The sequence below is a fragment of the Nomascus leucogenys genome, chromosome 4 (assembly GCF_006542625.1).
Source record: "Nomascus leucogenys isolate Asia chromosome 4, Asia_NLE_v1, whole genome shotgun sequence".
NCBI classification, from domain to species: domain Eukaryota; kingdom Metazoa; phylum Chordata; class Mammalia; order Primates; family Hylobatidae; genus Nomascus; species Nomascus leucogenys.
Window position 1 is genome coordinate 84,303,918 of NC_044384.1, and position 22,731 is coordinate 84,326,648.

Genomic DNA, 22,731 nt, shown 5'->3' on the forward strand with positions numbered 1-22,731 from the left:
CCTGGGTTCCAAGAGGAAAGGCAGTGAGGAGGACAGGAAGGACACGGCCAGGGGCCGAAGGCCTGGACCCTGTGGCCAGATGGTTCACGTTGCCCTCTTTGCCCCATGTCTCTAGGATGGCACTGGTTTCTCCCCACCTCTGAGTCTGAGGCCACTTGAAGGAGGAGGCCACAGCCGCTGAGGGCAGCCTCAGGACTGAACAGCTCTTGGGAGGACGTAGGTTTTTATCCATCACACAGGTAAGGACCCAAGCATTTGAACCGAGTCTCCTCATTCCGTACTCTGAATACCCTCCTACTCTGCAACCAACCCTTTCCCCAAGAACTACCAGCATCTTCTTCCAAACCCCCTAAACCCAGGACCCAGACCCAGAGCCCTCAACCCACATCCGACTCTCCCTGGCAGAAGCAGCCTTGCTCTCAGGCTCCCACCCTTGAGAATCCAGGCCTCTGCCCACCCCCAGCCCAGGAGCCAGGTGCCCCGTGAACCCACCCTCTGTCTCCCACAGGCCTGACTGCTGCTGGGGGAAGCCACATCTCCCTCTCCCAGACCCTTCCACTGCCCAGCTCCTCACCAGCCTCATTAGCATTCGGCAGTCTCCCTCTGTCACCACGGCAACCAGCTGCTCAGCTCCCTCAGGCGTGACAGCACCAGCCATCTTGGTGAAGGGGAGGCTGGTTCCCTTCCTGTCTACCCCTGGCTCAGCCCCAGCTGGCCCCAGGGTTTTCTCCCTAAAGTCTGTCTCCCCGCTAATCTGAAATCTCTGCTCCCTCCTCCTGGCCCCCAGCCCCACTGGGGTATTCACTTCCCCACATCCACCTGTGGCATCAGCCCCTCCTCCCACTGCTGGAGAAGAGATTGGCAGTGATGGATGGCATTGCCACGGGTCCCTTCCTAGGGCACTTTATCTGGCTACTTCTGGGTCTTTTTGCCCTGCCACGAAAGGCTGGGAGGAAAAAGGAGATGCTCGGCAGGGGCTGCAGAGCAGGATCTTGGGGTTCCTGGAGAAAGCTAGGCCTCAGACACAGTGTCAAGTGGGAAGAAGGCGAAGGTACAGAGGACTCCTTAGAGATATAAGGAGGGCTGCAGGGTCCAGAGCACAGTGCCACAGAGGAGGCCCCCAGCCCACCCACGTGGAACCACCACCTGCCAAACCCACCTCCCCACCTTTAGTCTCATCCCCTAACTCTCCTACTGAAACCCCAGAGAGGACCACCATCGAAAGAAAGATGGTGATAGGTGACAAGATTAAGAGACACACAAGCAGGCACACAGACATGTCTCAGAGTGACACAGAGATGCATCAGACTCCTAGGTGTGTATACACACACACACACGCAGCCTCCAATACACAGCCCTGCACAGCCACTGACATGCAGGCATCCACAGTGCCACATCTAAACCAGCAGACCACCATGCCACCCAAAGAAATGGCGAGGTGGCGTCCACAGGCCTCCTTCCCCATGGGTCCCAAAGCCCAGCTTCCCTTCTTGTCCCTGTCTATCAGCCCCTTTCCTCTCCCCTACTCCCACCAGACTCCTTCTTCCCAAGTGCCCCCCTGCCTTTCTTCTTTTGGCCAAGCTGTTCCCCGTTCCTGCCCCTCCCAACAGCTTGAGCCTTGAGTCTTTCTCTTCCCACCCTTCACTACCCCCTTCTCCTTCCTCCATCTCTCTGCTCCCTCCTTTTTTCTCTCCTCCACCCTTTTTTCCCTTTCTCTCTTCCTCCCTCCATCTCTCCCTTTGTTCTGGAGGAGACATGACATCAAGAGCAAGTAAAAGTCACATCAGCACTAAATCTTATCTCCAGCCCTCAGAAGGCTGCATCCACCCAGACACGCAGACTCTCTCTCTGACACACACACACAGAGGTAAACACTGACACACGGAGATGCAAACACAGATGCAGACACACAAAGACGCTGATGCTCTACATAGGCATACAGAAATGTGGGCCACACCACATATGGATTGATGGAGGCGCATAGCACACCCACGCACTCAGACACAAAACCATGTTACATGTACACAGCATATATCCTCAGGCGTGCACAGAGACACACAGACCAGCAGAGTTGTATAAATGTATGTGTATGCAGACATACATACACACACACACACACACACACACCTGCCTGCTGGGCCCTGGGGACCTGAAGACCCCCAGGGAGAAGAGACATCCAAGAGAGACAAGTCAGACCATGGACATCACAAGGAAAAATGGGTTCCAGCCCCACACTCAGGCCTAGAGCCTCTTGCTGCCTTTCTTTCCCAGGACTACTGCATCCCTGGTACTTTCCTCTCCTCCTCCCTAGGGACACCCTTGCCCTCCCACTCCACCTTCCCAGGATAAGGGACTGGGATGCCACCTCATGCCTCCTCTGCTGCCTTCTTCAAGGTAGCTATGTGAGCTCATCTTCAACACAGCCTTCAAGCCAGGACTACCTTCTTCCTGCTCTCAGTCCACCCCAGAGGAGGAAAAGAAACAGGGAAGGCCAAACTGCGAGAGAAAGATTCAGAGAATGACAGAAACCCAGAGAGAGCCTGGGGAAGGAGAGACACATGGTCCAAGGACAGAGTCTTGGAGAAAAGGAGGTAAACACAGAAACTGGAGAGGGAGAAGAGGCCAACAAAACAGGAGATAGAGAAAGAACAGGCAGACCTGAGAGAGAGGCACATACCCCACCCTTGCCCTCTGACCTGGATGAAGGAAGAAGCAGATCACCCCTACCTAGCAAACTGTGGGGCAGCAGCTAGGGGCCTGCCGCAAGTGGCAAGTGCTGGACACAGTGGGGCAGAGAAGCTGCCCCCACTATACACCCCCGACCCCCTACTCTGCCAGTGCACTCCACCACCCTCCAGTCCCCTGAGCCCTGCACAGTGGCACCAGACTCCAGGGCAGATTTTCCCCAAGCACAGGTTTCTGGGGCAACAGCCCACCCCAGCCTGCCCCAGCATCTGGAAAATTGCCTTTCTAAGCTTCCTAACTTAGGCTGGGCTAAACGTTGTCTACCCACTCACTTCTGGGCACTTCGGAATCCTGTCAGCCCCATCCCTCCACCCCCACCGCTCATCTCTTCCCTAAGTTTCCCTTTCCCTCTCCAGCCTGGAGAGGGAAAGGAAGAAGAAAGGCCAGTCAGCAGCTCCCCCAAAACCCATGAAGAGGGGACCCAAGAGAGTGGGGCAAGGCGGCCAAGGGAGGACCCCAGACATCCTTCTCCGGAGAGGCCCTAAACATGGCAGGAAAGGGAGTCCTTGGGTAGCCAACGACAGTCCCTTATGTAGGATCCCCATGGCAACAGATCCACTACCCCAGTGACGGAGAGGCTTCACTCACCTTCCATGGGGTGCTCCTCTGCAGCCAGCGAGGTTCGGAGAAGAGGGAGGCAGAGAGAGAAGAAGAAGGAGGGCTGTTAGCAAAGGTACCACGGACAGGGGCTCCAAGGGGCGAGAGGAGTCCAAGCCCGCCCAGGCCCTGACATGAGCCACCCAACGTGGAAGGCCCAAATCTCAAGAAACAGCCATGTTGTGGATGAGGCAGAGACAGAGCTGCTCCCTGAGTCAGAACCTCACACACAGTCAGCCAGTACCCATCACACCCAACCCTCAAGTAACATTTCAGGAAACTGAGGCCCAGGACAGGGAAGTAACCATTCAAGGTCACACAGAGAATTTGAGGTAGGGCCAGGAGTGGCAGTCAAGCTTCTCAACTTCCCCAAATAGTCTCCTCCCCTGCATTCCATTGCATCTCAGAGACAGATGGGGACACACTCACACCACTAATTGTCTCACAGGGTTCACTAGAGACACACTCATGCTCAGTGACACACTGACACATATAGGCACTTAGCAATCCAGTGACACATACTGTCTCACACAATTCACATATAAAGCCTCTGCACACAGGACCTACAGCTCCTGACCCTCCCGGGGTGAAAAGACATCAGGACACAGAGTGAGCAAACATGATTCTGCCACACAGCACTGTGTGACCTTCATCCTATTCACTTAACCTCTCTGAGTCCCTACTGCCTCTTCTGCAAAAATGAGAGCAGTGGACTGGATAGTTTCTGAGGCCTCTTCTGACTCTGATTCTGATTCCAGGACAAATGTGTTAACATCTGGATGAGGCCAAGGGTCCCCAGGCTGGATGGCCATGCCAGTGGGGGAAGAGAGTCCAAATTCAGTGGGCCACACTGGGCCCAGACCTAGACCATGCCACATGCTTTAGACAGGCAGACCTCATCTATTAGGGCCCTGCCTGGGCCTGGCCTTGGAGCTCACCAAATGGGTCAAGGGAGAAGAAGGAACAAAGAGAAGATGGAGACAATTCCTTCAACTAAGCTACAACTCTTCAAGCAGGTTGGACTCTGATCTTCTTTGTAAGAGGATGGAGGTGCCCCCAGCTCCAAACTTTGCTATGTGCCCACCTCCTGGGAGCCTTTAGATGAAGCAATAGGCAGGAAGGGGGAAACAGCACAATCTACAAACACACAAACCCAGTGGGGAAACACATACTTGCATGTGCAGGCCCCAGGATACACACTTATGTACACACAGCTATCCAGTACACACTCACGCATGCACACACTATCTCCTCCTACCTCCAACCCCATTTGGTGATATCTGTTCATTCGCTCATGGAGAGGTAGCTATACTCTGAAAACAAACATAGTCATTTGTCATACCTTATACCACTCCCATAATCCACGCACATACACAGGCTGAATGCAAGCACCAATACCTGCACAGTAATCTACTACATAACACTAGACACACACACACCACCACCCCACAGTGACTCCAGTGACTAAAGACATACAGCCAGCGATGAACATAGCTCTTTATCTCCCATTTCCTAAGCCTACATACACAGTCTTTCCACGTCAACATGTGTTACAAACACACTCCTCTACAACACAGAGCTGCTTCTACCTGACAGCTGCATCACCTCAAAGATATGTATCTAATAGTTTTCTCTCTTTTTTTGAGATGGAGTTTTGCTCTCGTTGCCCAGGCTAGAGTGCAATGGCACGATCTCGGCTCACCGCAACCTTCGCCTCCCGGGTTCAAGTGATTCTTCTGCCTCAGCCTCCGGCATGCGCTACCACACCCGGCTAATTCTTGTATTTTCAGTAGAGACGGGGTTTCTCCATGTTAGTCAGGCTAGTCTCGAACTCCCAACCTCAGGTGATCCGCCCGCCTCGGCCTCCCAAAGTGCTGGGATTACAGGCATGAGCCACAGTGCCCAGCAATAGTTTTCTTAAGTAAACTGAATCACATTTCATTTATGGGGGGAGCTGCCTAATAAAGGGGCCCTCAGGAAACCCTTTGGCTCTCGTGAAGACTGCTGTGCCAGGATTTCTTTGGTCCCAGTATGCTAAGATCCTGGTCAGTCAGCACAATTGTCTCACCAGCACCTGTGCAAATAAGGAGGCATGGTGATTTCTAGATAATCCAACATGGCAGGTATTTCAAAAAGTATTTCCACCTGCCAGAAATGTACGTCATGCTATGCTCAGGAAGGTGAAACAACCAAGCTTGGTTTGTTTCTGGCTTTGGAGAGACAGCACCTAGAAACTCACATATCTCTCTTCCTCTGCTGCTCTTTGCTTTCTGCTGATTCACCTATGCCCCTCATCTGCCACCTCAGGCCCCTTCAGGGTTGGCCCCTGCCCTCCACATTCCTCTTACTTCTCCTCGCTCTCCTCAGTGATGGCTCACTTTCATGCTCAGAGACTCCCAAACCATGGGTAGTCCCGGCCTCCTCCCTGAGTGCCAGTCCTGTATCACCTTGTGTCCGCCCAGCAATGCAATTGCTCGTCCAACTCTCTGACATCTAAACTCCACCATGGAAGCCATTCTCGACACCTCCACTCCCACAACCAAGTGCTTATTCCCCTGTGCTTAGCAAAGCCCCTGCTTTCAACCAGTGCTGCCTGAGCTCCCACTACATGCCCCACACTGCCCTCACAGGTTCCAGATATTCCATTAGTTAGCATGTGCTGGGCACCATACTGACCCTCACATGCAATATCACACGTCAGTCTCACTGCAACACTGAGCTCGGTGTTATCTATCTCCTCTGTACAGAGAAGAAAACATACCCAGGAGCACAGAATCACTTTTGCCCTTCTCCACTGCAATCCTAGGTCATCATAGCCTCTGGCCTCACTCCTTGTGCCTGGTTTCCTGCAATAGCTTCCTCTTGGTCAGTCTTCCTACCCATCCCCAGCCTGACCCTCTTGGCACAGGTAACAGATATGCCTTACTAAATACTGCTGTGATGAGAATCTTTCAGTGTTTCTGATACAAACCTCTCTCCTGTGCTCTTGACCTATGTACCCATCTGTCTTTAGAGCTGCTGTCTCTGTCTCATGGGCTTCTCACACTCAATATGTCTAAGGTGGGCCTCATAACCCTCTCCTCACCCCACCAAATTCCTTGATCAAGTTAGGCACCCAGAAAGCACCTGCTCCTTTTGTCAGGCCAATCACCAGGTCCTATTGGTTCCACCTTCTAAAACCCTAAAAACAAAACTAAACTCCTAGAAATCCTTACCATCCCTCCATTTCCACCGGCACCGCCCAGGCCAGGCCCTGGTGAGGCCAGGCCCTGATCAGTCCCTCTCCTTGGAACATTAATAAGCCTAGGAGATGACGCCTTCTACAGCCACTCTTTCACCCTGAAATTTAATACACCACAGCACAACAAAGTGGTCCACTCCAACCATGTTATGACCCTGCTGAAAACTCTTCAAAGCTTCTCAGTGCCTGTAGGTTAAAGTCGAATCTTCTCAGAAAATCCCATCCGAAATTTGACTGTGCCTTCCTCTAACCTCTTTTCCTGCGACAATCCAGGCTGCAGCCACCCCAATTTCTTCCTGTTTCTATAATATGCTATGTTTCTGCACATAATATTCCTTGTGCCTGAAATACTCTTCACCTACAGCTGGCTAAGAAAATCTACTCTTTCTTTAAGACCTAAGTCAAGGGCTAGCTACAGTGGTTCGCGCCTATAATCCCAGCACTTTGGGAAGCCACAGTGGGAGGATCACTTGAGCCCAGGAGTTTGAGACCAGCCTGGGCAACATAGGGAGACCCCTCTCTACAAACAAATGCAAAAATTAGCCAGATGTAATGGCTCATGTCAGTACGCCCAGCTACTTGGGAAATTGAGGTGGGAGAATCACTTTAGCCTGGGTGGTCGAGGCGGCAGTGAGCCATGATGACACCACTGCACTCCAGCCTGGACGACGGAGAAGACTTTGCCTCAAAAAAAGAAATAAATAAATTAGCCAGACATGGTGGTGTGCGCCTGTAGTCCCAGCTACTCAGGAGGTTGAAATAGAGGATCATTTGAGCCCAGGAGTTTGAGGTTACAGTGAGCTATGATCACACCACTGCACTACAGCCCAGGTCTCTAAAAAAAAAAAAAACAGAAAGAAAGAAAGAAAAAGAAAAAAAGATCCAGGGGTCAATACACATTTGTCTCTGTTCTAAACAAAGGAGAGCTAGCCTTCCCCTTTCGTGCCAACTCTAGAAATGTACATTCTATTATTAATTATCTTATTGAATCTCTATTGCAACTGTGTTAGCATGTCTGTTTCCTGACTTCACTGTGAAATATCCAAAAGTGAGGACAATGCCTCATTCATCTCTCTATATCCAGCTGCTTACATGGCTCCTGGCTCAGAAAAAAAGGCATTCTCTTGTTTGTTGAGTGAACAATAAAAATAACACTTTGCATACACTGAGCGCTTAGGGTGTGCCTGGCTCTTTATGCCCATTGTTCCTTTACCCGCCACTGCTACATTGTGAATGGGTATTACTATCACTCCCTTTTAAAGCTGAAGAAACCAAGACTCAGAAAGTAGGAGTAACTTGGCCAAGGTCACACTGCTAGTTAGCGACAGTCAAAATTTGAACCCAAATATGTCTGGCTGAAAACTTTCAGTGGGCTACGTGCTTAGCCTGGAAGTCAAGACTTCTAGAAATTGATTCTAATCTAAGGTTCTGATTTTATCTACATAAAACACAACCAACTTTGTCTCTTCACCATGCCCTGACCCACTCAATTCACATCCCCTATATTCCTCATGTAGGCTACTCTCCTGGTAGGAAAGCCCTGCCCTTTCCTTTCCACCACTATAACTCACACTCGGTCATCCTTCTTCAAGGTTTGGCCAAGTCCCACCTCCTCCTTGAAGCCTTCCCTGACCACTAGAGCTAATAACCATAGTACCATTTATTGATCACTCAGAATAGTGCCTGGATTATAAAGGATTTTTGTATATTAATTCACTTAGTTCTTACAACGATATTACCTCCATCTTACAGAGTAGGACATTGAAGAACAATGTGGATAAGTTAACTGCCCAAGTTCACACAGCTAACAAGTAGCAAAGCTAGGCTCAAACCATGGCAGCCTATGCTCTTACTCATTTTGCTATCTTTACGTAGGGGCATCTAGCTTGTCTCTGGGTCTGAGAGCAACTGCTGTCTATACCACCCTCCAGAGAAGCCTGTCCCATTCTACCTGGAGCCACTTCTACTCACAGAAACTGTCAGGACCACAGGTACTGGATGTTAGAGCTGACAGAATAACCCAACATAGGTGATTTCATTTGCTTAACTTTCAGACACAAGACTTCACTCCCCCCGCAGAAGACAGAGATGGTGTCATAGATGGTATGTCTTGCCTAACATGTCAGGATTCCAGCAGATTGATGATCAAGGACAGTGATGAAGACCAGAACAAAAGAGAAAAGAAAAGACTCTAAACAGCCAAAACATGCATCTAACACCTGAGAAATTAAGAATTGTTATTTTCTGGCTACTCTACACACACTGCCTAGAAGGTAGCCTTGCTCTATAGAAGGAGTCATGGAGCTGTAAAACTGCATCCTTAATAAAGCCACTTCTACAAAAACGAAAAAAAAGAACTGTTATTTTCTCATAGGGCCTCTCAGGCCCTAGCCAGAGTCTACCTACCGTTAGTGACGCACAATTCTAACAGCAATTCCTAGCTTAGGAATGCTGATTTCCAGGTTCACACACACACACACACACACACACACACACACAGAGAGAGAGAGACAGAGAGAGAGAGACAGAGAGAATGAGAGAGAGAGAGGTGTCAGTTGCTACCTGACAGCTCCTCCTATGGGTAGAGACGGAAAAACTAGAAAAAGCTAATATAAGAATTCAGAAGTACAGCAGTCAGGCATCATCTCATCTCAGGTAGGGACAAACCTCAGTGAAAGAACCACTGCATGACAGTTTGGCGTAATACCTGAGGGGAATCACGACCACCCTGAGTCATCTGAAAAAAGTTAAAGCAGGTTCCAGCTATTATGCTTAGGGAGGCAGAGAGGTGTGTAACACATTGTGAAGAGATTTCCATCTGAAATGTGTTAAATGTGGGTTAGTTGTGTGTTTTAATAGGATAATGCCCTGCTCTCTGGGATAGGTTCCTCTCCAAGGACTTGGAAAACTGAGATTTTCCTGATCTATCTCCATTGTCCTTTCTCTGTGCTGGGACAGCTGACCGACAAACACAGGAACACCCTCAGCACACACTAGCTTAAGGGAGAAGCTGTGGCCCAAGGAATTTAGGGTAGTTACTGGTTTCTGATAAAACCTTGTCCCTAAGTAGCCCCAATAAACCAAATGCAGGTAATCAATGGACCAACTGGCCAGCTCTCCTTTCAGGAGGCAGCATGGAGACAGGTAGGGAGCAACAGGCTCTTGAGTCAGCGCAGGGCTCAGATCCCAGCTCTTACATCTCTGAGCCTCTCTTTGACCCTCTGTAAAATGGAGAAAGTTATTCTCATGTGGTGATCATGAGGACTAAATGGGATAAAACATCGAAGACACCCAGCAAATGCTCAATAGCTGCGAGTCCCCCCCCTCCTCCCTTGACCTTGTGATCCAATTCTCTGTGTTCGAACTGCTCCTTTGCTGGGTCTGCGGCCACTACTGCTCTTCCTCCTCCTCCCAGCTGTCTGCCCCTCAGAAGTCTTGTGCTCAATTTTCCTCACCTTCTCCTTGGCCACTTCATTTGATCTCAGAGCTTCAAATACTATCTCTACACACACACAGCTCCATCTGCAGCCCCAGCTTCAACTCAAAGCTCTGGTCTCACATACCCAATCACCTGGAATGTCAAGAGGCACCACCACTTAACACAAGCATGATCTATTGTGCCAAGCCTGCTCCCCTTCCTGGCATTCCCCTCTCCTCTCACCCCTCCACCAAACTTCCAACCGTGCAGACCTGAAACTTCATCACCTCTGACCCCTCTCCTCCCACTCCACATCCAAGAGGAAGAATCCTACAGTTTCAGGCTCAGCAATGGCCTTCAATCACTGCCACCACAACTGCCACTACCCTTCCTTGCCACTCCCCAAGACAACCAAGGCTCAGGGCCTCAATATCTCTTGCGTGACCTATCTCCCAATTGATTTCTTCATTACATAACTCTGTCTTCTATAATCCCTCTGCACTTCACTTCCAGCTCCCTAAGTACAGCTCTTTTATATATATATATAATTATACTTTAAGTTCTAGGGCACATGTGCACAATGTGCAGGTTTGTTACATATGTATACATGTGCCATGTTGATGTGCTGCACCCAAATAACTCGTCACTTACATTTGGTATATCTCCTAATGCTATCCCTCCCCTCTCTCCCCACCCCACAACAGGCCCTGGTGTGTGATGTTCCCCTTCCTGTGTCCAGGTGTTCTCATTGTTCAATTCCCACCTATGAGTGAGAACATGAGGTGTTTGGTTTTTTGTCCTTGCAATAGTTTGCTGAGAATTATGGTTTCCAGCTTCAACCATGTCCCTACAAAGGACATGAACTCATCTTATCCATTTCCCTCCTCAAAATTCTTTTGTGGCTCCATTTGCCAATACACTGTACCCAGTCAGCATTCAATGTGAGTTAAATAATTTAAGCCAGGTCATCAAGACCTGGACTCAACCTGCTTCTCCTGCTTTAGGTTCTACTATTCTCCCTATACTTCTTGGTGTCCTCTACAGATATGATGTCCATTTCCCCGTGTCCATGCCTTTGCTCATACCAGCTCCTTTGCTTCAAATGACCGCCCCCAACCAAGTGTATTAGTCAATGTTCGAGGCCAATTGTAAACAGCATGCCTTTCATAAACCTATTACTGATCCCCTCAACTTGTAAACTCTCCCCTGCACTTTGCTTGTAAGAATAACTACCATTTACTCATCACTAATTTTATACAGCAGATGCTAATTTAATTCTTACAACAAACCTATGAGATAAGCATGTGTATCCCTATTTTTTTTTTTTTTTTGAGACGGAGTCTTCCTGTGTCAGCCAGGTTGGAGTGCAGTGGCGCAATCTCAGCTCACTGCAACCTCCACCTCCTGGGTTCAAGTGCCCAGCCACGTATCACCATTTTATACATAAAGAAAAGTGGGCGGGGCGAGGTGGCTCACACCTGTAATCCCAGCACTTTGGGAGGCCGAGGTGGGAGGATCACGAGGTCAGGAGATCCAGACCATCCTGGCTAACATGGTGAAACTCTGTCTCTACTAAAAATACATTAGCTGGGTGTGGTGGCGGGCACCTGTAGTCCCAGCTACTCAGGAGGCTGAGGCAGGAGAATGGCATGAACCCAGGAGGCGGAGCTTGCAGTGAGGCAAGATCACGCCACTGCACTCCAGCCTGGGAGACAGTGAGACTCCGTCTCAAAAAAAAAAAAAAGAAAGAAAGAAAGAAAAATGAGTCTAAAGGTTAGGTACTCACCGAATGTCACGGACCTAGGGAGTAGAGAAGACAGATTTAAACCCAGAACAGAGCCACAGAAGTCTGTGGTTTAATCACTAAGCCACACTGCTTTACTGCATCTCTGGGCTACACACTATTGTGCTGTTTTTTTGCTATTATATATTGAGCATTTTCTATGTACCAGGCACTGTTCTAAGCACTTTACATGAACTAGCTAATTTAATTTTCACAACAACTCTATAAAGTAGGTACCATTATTATCTTCATTTATAGATAAGGAAATGGGGGCAAAGAGAGTTTAAGTATAAAGTCACTGCCTGGGCTGTCTGGAAGCAGAATCTCTTAACAACACACTGGACAGCTTTTTTATCTGCTTCCTCAATTTAATAGTCAACTCCCAGGCTGGATGTGGTGGCTTACGCCTGTAATCCCAACACTTTGGGAGGCCAAGGCAGGCGGATCACCTGAGGTCGGGAGTTCAAGACCAGCCTGACCAACATGGAGAAACCCCATCTCTACTAAAAATACAAAATTAGCCAGGCGTGGTGGTGCATGCCTATAATCCCAGCTACTCAGGAGGCTGAGGCAGGAGAAGCACTTTGCTTGAACCCGGAAGGCAGAGGTTGTGGTGAGCCAAGATTGTGCCATTGCACTCCAGCCTGGGCAACAAGAGCGAAACTCCGTCTCAAAAAAAAAAAAAAAGGCACAGAGTCATCTTATTCATCTCTGACCCCACTGTAGCCCCCAACACACAGCCTATCACAAAGGAGGCCTTGATAACTACCTGTTGAATTAAATCACTAACACAAAACACATGAGACACGTGTGTTTACCTCCCTGCAAGCACACACATTACAACTAGTTTCCTATTTTTCTCCTGAGCAAATAGTATACACCTGACACTCTGTCCTAAACACCTGAATCATCACTCTACCTGAGGTCTCACACACATGCCTGCACATCCCTTCATCTTTAATCCCTTTTTAGCCCCTTCTCCACACACACAGGTGACATGAGGAAGCACTGACATGCAAACCATTGCAAGATCCCAGTCTACTCTATCCCAGCTTTGGCAGATAATCAGCAACGGTAGACAGACTCAGCCACTCCCACTGAGCTCTGTCTTCAATTACGTGTGGCCAGATCCCTGACAGAGAGAGAGAAAATGCAAATTTCCTAGCATGGAGGTTCTCTGTCAATGAGTAAGCCCAGACCCTGGGAGAGCAGGAGGGATTCCAAAGGATACACAAATCCATATGTACACCAAACATCTGAAGGCAGATTGAAACATCTTGCATATAAAGCCAAAACCATTTTTCTAATGTATATTTTATTAACCACAATGGCAAATATAACATCAAAGTCATCTAAAAGCTTTTCCAAATTCACAGTGGCTTTGAGTCATTTATACTCACACTAAACAGATATAAAAATAATAACTACTTTGGAAGGGGTACTGTGAATTACTGACTTTTAAAAATGTCCTCAGTTGGCCAGGCGAAGTGGCTCACACCTGTAATCCCATCACTTTGAGAGGCCAACACGGGCGGATCACTTGAGGTCGGGAGTTCGAGACCAGCCTGACCAACATGGTGAAAACCCGTCTCTACTAAAAATACAAAAATTAGCTGGACCTAGTGGCGGGTGCCTGTAATCCCAGCTATTTGGGAGGCTGAGGCAGGAGAATCGCTTGAGCCCAGGAGGCAGAGATTGCAGTGAGCTGAGATTGTGCTATTGCACTCCAGCCTAGGCACAGAGCAAGACTCCATCTCAAAAAAAAAAAAAAAAAAGTCTTCAGTCTCAGAAAGAGTTGAACCATTCACAACAGATGATAAAGTGATTACAACTCCAAGGAAGCCTGGGGATTCTGACCCCTAGAGCTGTCTCAGAGAGCAGGAGCCAGGCCTGCTCCCCTTAAAGTCTTCCTTCCTCACCCCAATACCCAACCATGGGAGCCCATGCCTTTCCTCCTTGACTGGGTGAGAAAGTATTCGAAGTATAATGAGCACAAGATATTATAAAAGCTACCTAGGAAATAAGGAACAAATAGAAGAAGAAATGAGGTTACAGAGTGGGGAGAGAAAGGAAGGGAATCAGTAGGGTTGTTGCTGTGCCTGTCATCTCCAGATGCAATCAGTGCCTACAACCCCCATGCCCACCCACAACATATATCTGAAAATATATACATACATGTTTTCATATGTATATACAGCTTTGCCTCAAGCCTTTATTCTCTCAATTACTTATTAATATCTCTCCATTCATTCCACAAATCTTTATCAAACACCCACCAAGTGCCTGGTACCAGATTAGGTGCTGGGAATACAGAAATGAATAAAGACACAACGCTCCCCCTTTACCACAAAGCACTGCTCTCTCAACAGATACCACATACACATCACACACACTCCACATACACACAGGCAACCCTGCCCCTACCAGCTAGCACCCACCTTATATCTCACTTTCCCTTTTCTTTTTTTTTTTGAGACAGAGTCTCACTCTGTCACCCAGGCTGAAGTGCAGTGGTGCCATCTCAGCTCACTGCAACCTCCACCTCCCAGGTTCAAGCAATTCTCCTGCCTCAGCTTTCCGAGCAGTGAGGATTACAAGCGCCTGCCACCGTGCCTGGCTGATTTTTGTATTTTTAGTACAGACGGGGTTTTACCATGTTGGCCAGGCTGGTCTCGAACTCCTGACCTCAAGTAATCTGCCCGTTGCAGCCTCCCAAAGTGCTGGGATTACAGGCGTGAGCCACCACACCCGGCTCACGTTTCTTTTTCTTACGTGAATCTCACACACACACAGACACACACACACACAATGGGTCAGATACACATATTCAACCATCTCTCACAGCTTCACCACAGCTGACACAAACATTCATCTGATACCAAGCCATATTATACACACAGCCATCCCTCTCACACAGTTACTCAAACACATCTTAGACACACAACAACACAACCCGTATTCAGAAGCATGCATTTGTTTGCCTCACTGGAAGCGTCTGGCCAATGAATCCTCTCAGGGAATGGATACAAAGGCTCTGGTTGACCAAGGTGCCTCTGGCTGCATTTTTCATACACCCAAGCCCAATTCAGCCACAGGGAGGCCGGGGACCAGTTACCCTAACCTCCTGTAGCTCGAGCTTTCCCTCCATCAAATTAGAGGATGGTTCATCCTGTTTTTCTTAGACAGGCTTTGGGGGAAGGGTAGAGGAACCAGAGGATCAAATTAAGGTTCTGGAAAGAAACAGTCCTCATACAATCCAGCTGTCTTACTGAGGCCTCACGTTAAAACACAAGCACATGAGCAGACACCCTCACACTTGGGAACTACTCACTCTTCTAGGCACTAGGCTCCTATCTGCAAACACTGGTATTCAAACAGACCCGTTCACACGTCAAATACACGCTGCCAGACTCGCGGGCCTCTACACGCAGGCAAACACACACCGACACAGAATTTCACAGTTTAGGAAACACCTGAACTCCTTGGAGAAAGGGTGAGAAGGTGTCAGCTTAACTTAATACACAGTTCCTGATGACGTATCCCACAACCTTGTACCAATAACCCCAAGAAAACAATCCCCAGAACTTTTGGATGTATTCATCGACCACAACTACAGATACACAGGCAAACGACTCTCCCAAGTGCAGGCTTCCCACACCCAGGGCCACACCTGCAGGCTGGGCCCCTCCCACGGCTGTCCACAGGCACACAGCCACAGGACACCTATCCCCAAAGCATTGCCGGGCCACGTTCATGTTGCTGGCGCACACGTGCACATGCACACGCTCCCTCAAAAGCCTCTGCCTCTGGGAGGATGGACACACACACACAACCGCTGAGTGGCCCACAGCTTCTAGAGGGACCAGGGGAGAGGAGGACAGGCCTGAGGCACACACAGGCTGGAAGAACAGGGAAGAGGGGCGGGGGGAGACGCGCATGCGCCGCCCCCAGACTGATGGGGGAGCCCCTCCCCACGCCCAGCCATACCCTAATGGAAGAGGCTACTCCAGATGCCTCTTCCCCCCAGCGCCCCCCGCCCCCCAACACCACAGCCCCGCCACGGGCCGCTCAGCCGCACTTCACCACTTCACGGTCTCGGCCAGACTCTCGGCCTCGGGCAGCGCGGGTGCTGGCCGGACCCCTCCCTCTGGTGAGCCTCTCTCTCAAGCGCCATTCCATAGTCAGCCCCACGGCCCAGGGTCCCACCTCGCCCTGTCCAGCCCAGCAATCTCCCACCATACCCGACGCTCTCAGGGGTTCCACGCCCTGTCTGTCATTGAGAGAGACTATTGGCCATCTCTGCCCCTCACCTCGTCAGGAGCCTGAGAAGCCTCAGCCACCCTCTCCCTCGTTTTCCCTTTACTCTTCGGAGGCGCTCTGAGGATTCTGTGGTGAAAAAGAAGCACTCGTTTCCTGGCCACAGCCTCGCAATCCCCATTCTCCCTCGCCTAAGCTGGAATCGCCATCGTGCCCTTCTCACACTCAGCGTCCTCACGCCTAGGCCCTCATCCCTTAATGCTTGTCCAGGCCGCACAGGCCGCACTTCCTGCCCTTCGCTCGCGGACTTTCAAAGACTGCGACCCACTGTAGACTACGCCCCCGCCCGAAGGCCCCGCTACACGGCCCCGCCCTGTGTCTCATAGGCCCCGCCCACACTGGCCTTCCACACAGACCCCACTCAGCCCCTCACAGCCTCACACAAAGTCTGCCCTGTCTCATAGGCCCTGATCACACTGGCCTTCCACACAGGCCCTACTCATAGGCCCTCACGGTCTCACACGAGGTCCCGCCCCCTGTTTCATAGGCCCCGCCCACACTGGCCTTCCACACAGGCCCCACTCACAGCCCCTCACGGCCTCACACGAGGTCCCGCCCCCTGTCTCATAAGCCCCACTAACACTGGCCTTTCCACGCCGGCCCCACTCACTGCCCCTCACGGTATCACACGAGGCCACGCCCTATGCACAAGCCCCACCCACTGTCCTTCAGGGGCCCCATGGTCCCCGCCCACTGCCTTTAATGGGCCCTGTCCACGCACACCCCCACCCACAAGCCTTCACGAGCGCCTCACAGACCCTCACCCACCAAGCCCACGGGGCTTCATGCACCCCACCCTCAGCAGCCCCTTCAGAACCTGACCACACAGGCTTCCCACAGGTCGCCGCAGGACTCACGCCGACCACGCCCACGCCGGCCACGCCCGCTCGCCCCGCCCACCGCCAACCCCACGCGCCCTCGCCCGGACACGCGTCCCCGCAGCCCTGGCGCGCTCGCACCCATTCACAAGCCCTCGCGCCCAGCCCCCGTGCCTCAGGAGCGCACACAGACTCCGATCCCCACGAAGCACCCCAGGCCCTCACCCCCGCGCCCAGGCACCGGGCGGCCGCTCCCTAGGGCTCACCTTCGCTGCAGAACTTGCCGCCGAAGCCCGTGTGGCTGCAGTCGCAGCCCACTTCGCCGGGGGCCAGCACGGTGCAGAGGCCGCCGTTGGCGCAGGGGTTGCGCATGGGCGCGCACAGCGGGTCGGCGGTGGCGCCGCGCAGGCCCTGGCTGCCCAGCAGCGCAGGGGGCCGCTCGCCCAGCTTCAGGTTGGCCAAGAGGCCGCGGAAGGGCGGCTCGTACTTGACAGTGCTCAGCGTGAGCGCCGAGAGGCGCACGTCGGGCGGGATGCCGCCCACGAACAGGTCGCTGGCCACCTGCATCTCGCGCCGCTTGGAGCGCACCTCGGCAGCGCGGGCCTCGCCGTCCACCGCCAGCGCCGTGCGGCGCGCGTCGCGGGTCAGCAGCACCATGTGCCAGCGGTCGTCGGCCACCGGCGTGTCCAGCTGCAGCGTGGCCGGCTCGGCGCACGAAAGGGTGAAGCGCAGCCGCAGGCGGCCGTCCACCAGCAGCAGCTCCAGGAAGTCGCAGTCGCCGCCGTCGTCCAGGTAGAGCAGCAGCGCGCGCGTGGCGTTGGTGCGCAGGCTGAAGCTGAGCTCGCCGCTGCTCGCCGCGCCCGCCCAGCGCGCGTAGCGAGCCCACTGCCCGGGGCCGCCGCCGAACTCCAGGCCGTCCGCGCGCGCCGCCAGCGCCAGCAGCAGCAGCAGCAGCAGCAGCGGCGAGGGCGGTGTCGGCCGCCACCGGCTCCCGGGCGCCATGCCTCCGGCGGCCCCGGCCCCGCCCGGCCCCCGGCCCCCGCTCAGGCTTCAGAGCCGCGGGCGCATGGGGCGGGAGGGGGCCGGGCGCTCCCCGCGCCGAGCGGGGCTCCTTTGCCGGCTCACAGTGCCATAGGCCCGGCCGCGGGGCGAGGCGCGCAGAGGCCCAGGCGCCGGCTTCCCTCGGGCGGAGGCGGCGGCGCCCCTCCCCCGCCGCGGGTTCCGACGGAAGAGCGGGGAGGGATGCCTACGGGAGAACAGAGAGGAAAGGGTTAATGAGGGGCTCCAACAAGAGGGGCCGTCGGTGCCGGGCTCCCCACTCATATCAGCAGGCACCAGACTGTTTCCTTGCAGAACTTAGAGAGGCCCTGACCTTCAGAGGGTCCGGAGGGAAGAGACACGGATTCCGGGGGCCAGCACTTAGGAGAGATGGCACGCACTAGGGGCAGCATTGGTTTGAGATGTGGACAGGGACAGGTGACAACGTTCGAGCCCGGTAGGAGCCCAACCCATCAGTCCGCGCCCTCACCCTCTCAAAGGACCCGAGTGTCAGGACCAAGGCCAGCTCCTTGAGCGAGGCCTGGGAACTCTCCTCCGCCTGATGACCCCAGCCCCTTCTCTGAACCGCCGAACCTCTGCCTGGCTCCCACCTCCAGCCACTGTTCCTCTCATCAGCTCTTGATACTGGATAATGAAGTTGCTAAATAATTCATTGGGATTAATTAAATGCCAATTCGTCAATGGTATCACAGGGTAACCAGACTGGGAAGGGGGCAAGGGAGAGAAGCCAGCCAGGACCCAGATATCCAGGCCCCAAGCCCTCTCCATCCAAGCAGGGACTCAGGCATCCAATTCTGTGTCTCCAGTTCCCCCAAAACCACGCTCACCCCTTCCCAGGCCCCAGCCTCACTGCTTACCAACCCAGGTCCTCTCTGAAGCTAAATGTCTGTCATCCTCAACTTCCAGCTCTCGGTGCTCAGCCTCAGGACTGGCCCCACTACCTGGGCTCTCTTCACCCCTCAGTTCCCTCTGCCCACCCCCCACCCAAGATTGGGGGAGCCACCAGGAGGCAGGCAGGCTCATTTGCATAAAATTGCCTTTCTGAAATGATTACCCTTGTAACGGGCTGTCAGAGAGCAATTTATACCCCACGCCGGGGAGGGGAATTTGCATCTCGTTAAACTCCAAGTCGTAATTATTTATATCCAACAACCCTCCTGAATATTGCATTGATTTTATTTTGGGGAGGGAGGGAGAGAAGGAGGTGGGGAGAAGCCTGGGAGAGAAGCAGGGAGGGGCTAGAGTTTAGGAAGAGACAGGGAAAGACTAAAGCAAGAGGGGAGCGAAAGAGGAAGGAGAGGAAGCGCCTGAAAAGTGACAGAGATGGAAGAGTAATTGAGGAGAAAGGTGGCCGAGTGGGGAGAAATGAAAGAAAAGACAGAGAAAATTAAATTCCAAATCCAAACAGCATTTGTCAGAGCCCTGGGTGCTGGGCATTTTTACAAATGTCATTTTACTTAATCACTCTGAGAAGTCCCATTATTCTCATTAACCACTGGGGAAACCCAGGTAAAGAGATCTGGGGACTTGCCCAAGGTCACACGGCCAGTCAGTGGGGAACTGAGACTCAGATCCAAGTCTGTTCAACTCTAGCATCCCCAGGAAATAGACAAGCACAGGACAGCCACAGGTGTAGCTCAGTGAGGTGAGAACCAGAAGATAAGGAGAGGGCTGACTTCGGGAGGGGAAGACTGCAGAGGTGCAGCGAGGAGCCGAAGAGCTATGTGGGAGGAAATGAGGGGCCCCCTAAAAAACCATAGTGAGGGGGCATCTGGAGAGTGACACGTGTGCAGAGGAAGATGGGGCAGAAAAGGCCTCAGAAGGTAGTCGGGAGCGTTCGGAGAGCCATCTCCAAGAGGCCAGTAAAGCTCAGCCCTCGGGTCCTGCCATCATCCAGCTCCTGACTGCTGCCCTCCCAATCCTACAAGGCTCCAATGGGGACCTGAATGTCCTGCCCCAACACCCCTCCAAGGACTGCCTCTGCCCGGGCAGTGGGTAGGAGATCCAGGCAAGCAACCCCCACTCCTTACAAACACTGTCGGGTTATATATAGCTTTGCCACTGCCTCTCCTCATTGGGTAATGGAGATAATTAACATGTGCGGGCTAATTAGCCAATCAAATTAAATGCAGCACCTGCTCCCAGCCTGATTGACGCCCTCACCCACCCCCCACACACAAGCATCCCCAGCCCAGGGCAGGGAAGGGGGCTCCTCAGGCGTAGGGGGAGGGAAAGGCCTAAGCTTTCCCACTTTTCCAGAAGCGGTAGCCAAAGACCCTCAGCAAAGGGACAGCTCTGTGGCCAGAAGAGTGACCAGCCTCCCTCCCTCCCTCCCTGCTAGGGTCTCCATCTCAGTCTGGCCTGGCCTAGCCTCTGTCTGCTGCTCTCCCAGCACCCACCCCCACCTCCGGACACTATTTTGGGGAGGGAATTAATTAGCTATCGATTTCCGCTGGCGGAGGGAAAAGGATTTCGTGCTGCTGTCCAGTCATCCCCAAGCTCAGAACAGGAGGGATTGTTTCGCCTGCCCCACCCCCATCCCAGTCCCCCTGCCGTGGTCACATCCACCACCCTTTAGGGAGATGGCAGACGGGTTCTGTGGGAAAAGCTAGGGGCAGGAAGCTGGGGGAGGACAGATAGAGTGAAAGATGGTGGAGAGGCTGCCAGAGGCTGGAAGGCAGACACCTGGGTCCTGAGAGCCAAAGGGAATGTTATCTGGGTGGAGGGGCAGGGGGGCGAAGGGGGTGAGAGTCCAGGAGGTGGAGGTTCTACTGGTCCGTGTGGAGGGAGAGTGGGAGGGGTGCCGTGCAGGCAGGCTTCTGTGAGCCGGTTCAAGGGCAGAGGCCGGGCTTATGTGGTGCCTCCAGGGAGGGTTGGAAGCAGGGTCTGGGCCTGCGGCCCCTCAAGGCTCATTACTCATTCTCCCCGCAGCCCACAGCTCTGCAGCAGAGGCCAGCCAGGCTGCCAGGGGCACAGGGACTGCGGGGCTAACCAGGAGGAAGCCCCAGCACTCCCTGAGTCCTCTCTCCCCCAGGATCCACAGACCCTTGGGGCAGCTTCACGCTCGCCAGGTAGAGATGGCCCCAGGAGGAGTGAGCCAGCGGACACCTGGGTCCTTTCCATTCCCCCACCCAGTGTCCAGGAAACTTGCTGCTCTTCCCCTCACCTTTCCCCTCCCTGCGCCTCTCCCATCCCAGGCCCAGGCTGCTGCTGACCCAGCCTCCAACCCACCCTTCTCCCAGAACACAGGGGGCTCCTGCTATCCTGGGATGCTCCATCCTTCCTGAGCTCCTGGAACTCAGCAGCAACCCTTTCTCCAGAGGTCTCCCCACAGGCCAGGGTCATTGCCTCACATGACCACGTCAAGTAAACGGTGTCCCCTGGAGTTGTACAAGGCAACAGCTCCTCCCCAGGTTTATGCAGTGCAGAGGAAGCCGCCCTGCACCCACAGCGTCCAAGTACTGCCCCCACAAGGCCCACTTTTCTTCTTCCATTGCCCACTGCCAGTGCAGGGACACTGCCAGGGTGGCCCTGGGGTACCAGCCTGCTCACTGACATCAGTGCAGTGCACACTGCCACCCACTGCTGGCCCAGAGCCGCCACACCTCTGGGGAGCTGACCTCCTGAGTAATCCTGGGGTTCTGTACCCAGTCAGCTCCCTAGTGCCTCCCACCCTGCCCCCACCCACAGATAGACTCAGCAGCCTTGGGCCACTGGTGCCCAGAGCTGGAGCGGGTGGGGCAGGGGGTGGCTAGGCTGCCCTCAGAACTTCTGCTGCCTCTTCCCAACATTACCCTCTCCTGATAACTCTTCCTGGGTCCTCCTAGGCCAGAGCCTCCTCCTCATCTTCCCACAGCAAGGCCAGTGCCACTGAAGCCTCTGGGCTGCAAGCTTTTGACTCCGTCTGCATTAGACACCAGGCTGGACCCCATGTGCGCTGTCTTAGTCCTTCAGCTTCTAGGAGGTCGTTTTGTCACTCAGCCTTACAGACCAGGAAGCCGAGCTTAGAACGATGAATTCACTTGCCAAAGGCCACAGTGCAGGTAAAGGGTGTGAGGGCTCCAAGGCATTTCTTTTACCCCTGTGTCTGGGGCTCAGAGCCCACCCTCCTCTGATCTGGCCTTCACAGGGGACACGGCTCTCTCAGGTGCCCCACTCTAAAGCCCACTCCTGGGACTGGGAGACAGAGACCTCAGAGCTCATGGGGTTCGTCTTCTCTTTTTTTTCCTGATGTGGAAACTGAGTCCCAGGGAGGGGCAGTGAGCTGGCCTGGGATCACACAGAAAAGCAAGACTAGAACCAAAGTCACTGGCCTTCCCTTCCAGACACTTCCCATTGCACCTGCTGACCTAGACCCGGGCCCTCCAACCTGACCAAAGGCCTCAGCCCCACACCATCAGGGGCAAGTATGCAAATGGTGATCCATGCCCACACAAGCAGAGCCCCTGGCCAGGGGCCCTCTCCCCCCATCCACACAGCCCCCTCTCTGTCAATGCCCACACACACAAACACACGCCCATACACACACCTCCAGCCATGGGGATGCCGGCCTCCCTCTGGCTCTCCTCTCCTCACGCCAGCATCCTCTCATGCCAGCTGGGAGTGAGACAGCAGGGGCCTCCTCCAGGCGCCAGGGAGGAAGAGCTGGGTTTACACACATTCTGGTGGCCCCAGAAGGCAGCCCGTGGACAGGTGGGAGAAGTGCGTGCTATGGGGGGAGATTCTGGCTCAGGCTAAAGAGAAACTTGCTGGC

General features: G+C 53.1%; 1 protein-coding gene across 24 annotated transcripts in view; it reads right to left on the reverse strand.

The window, feature by feature from the left end:
* NRXN2 (neurexin 2) overlaps window positions 1-22,731 on the reverse strand; it is a 116,412-nt gene that overhangs the window by 89,041 nt on the left and 4,640 nt on the right. For all 24 annotated transcript variants that reach the window (XM_030811076.1, XM_030811090.1, XM_030811088.1 and 21 more), the window contains exons 2-3: window positions 17,186-18,165; window positions 3,334-3,351 (exon numbers count right to left, since the gene is read on the reverse strand). In XM_030811076.1, the coding sequence (XP_030666936.1) occupies window positions 3,334-3,351; window positions 17,186-17,921 (754 nt within the window). In that variant the 5' untranslated portion in view covers window positions 17,922-18,165. The remainder of the gene's footprint in view (window positions 1-3,333; window positions 3,352-17,185; window positions 18,166-22,731) is intronic.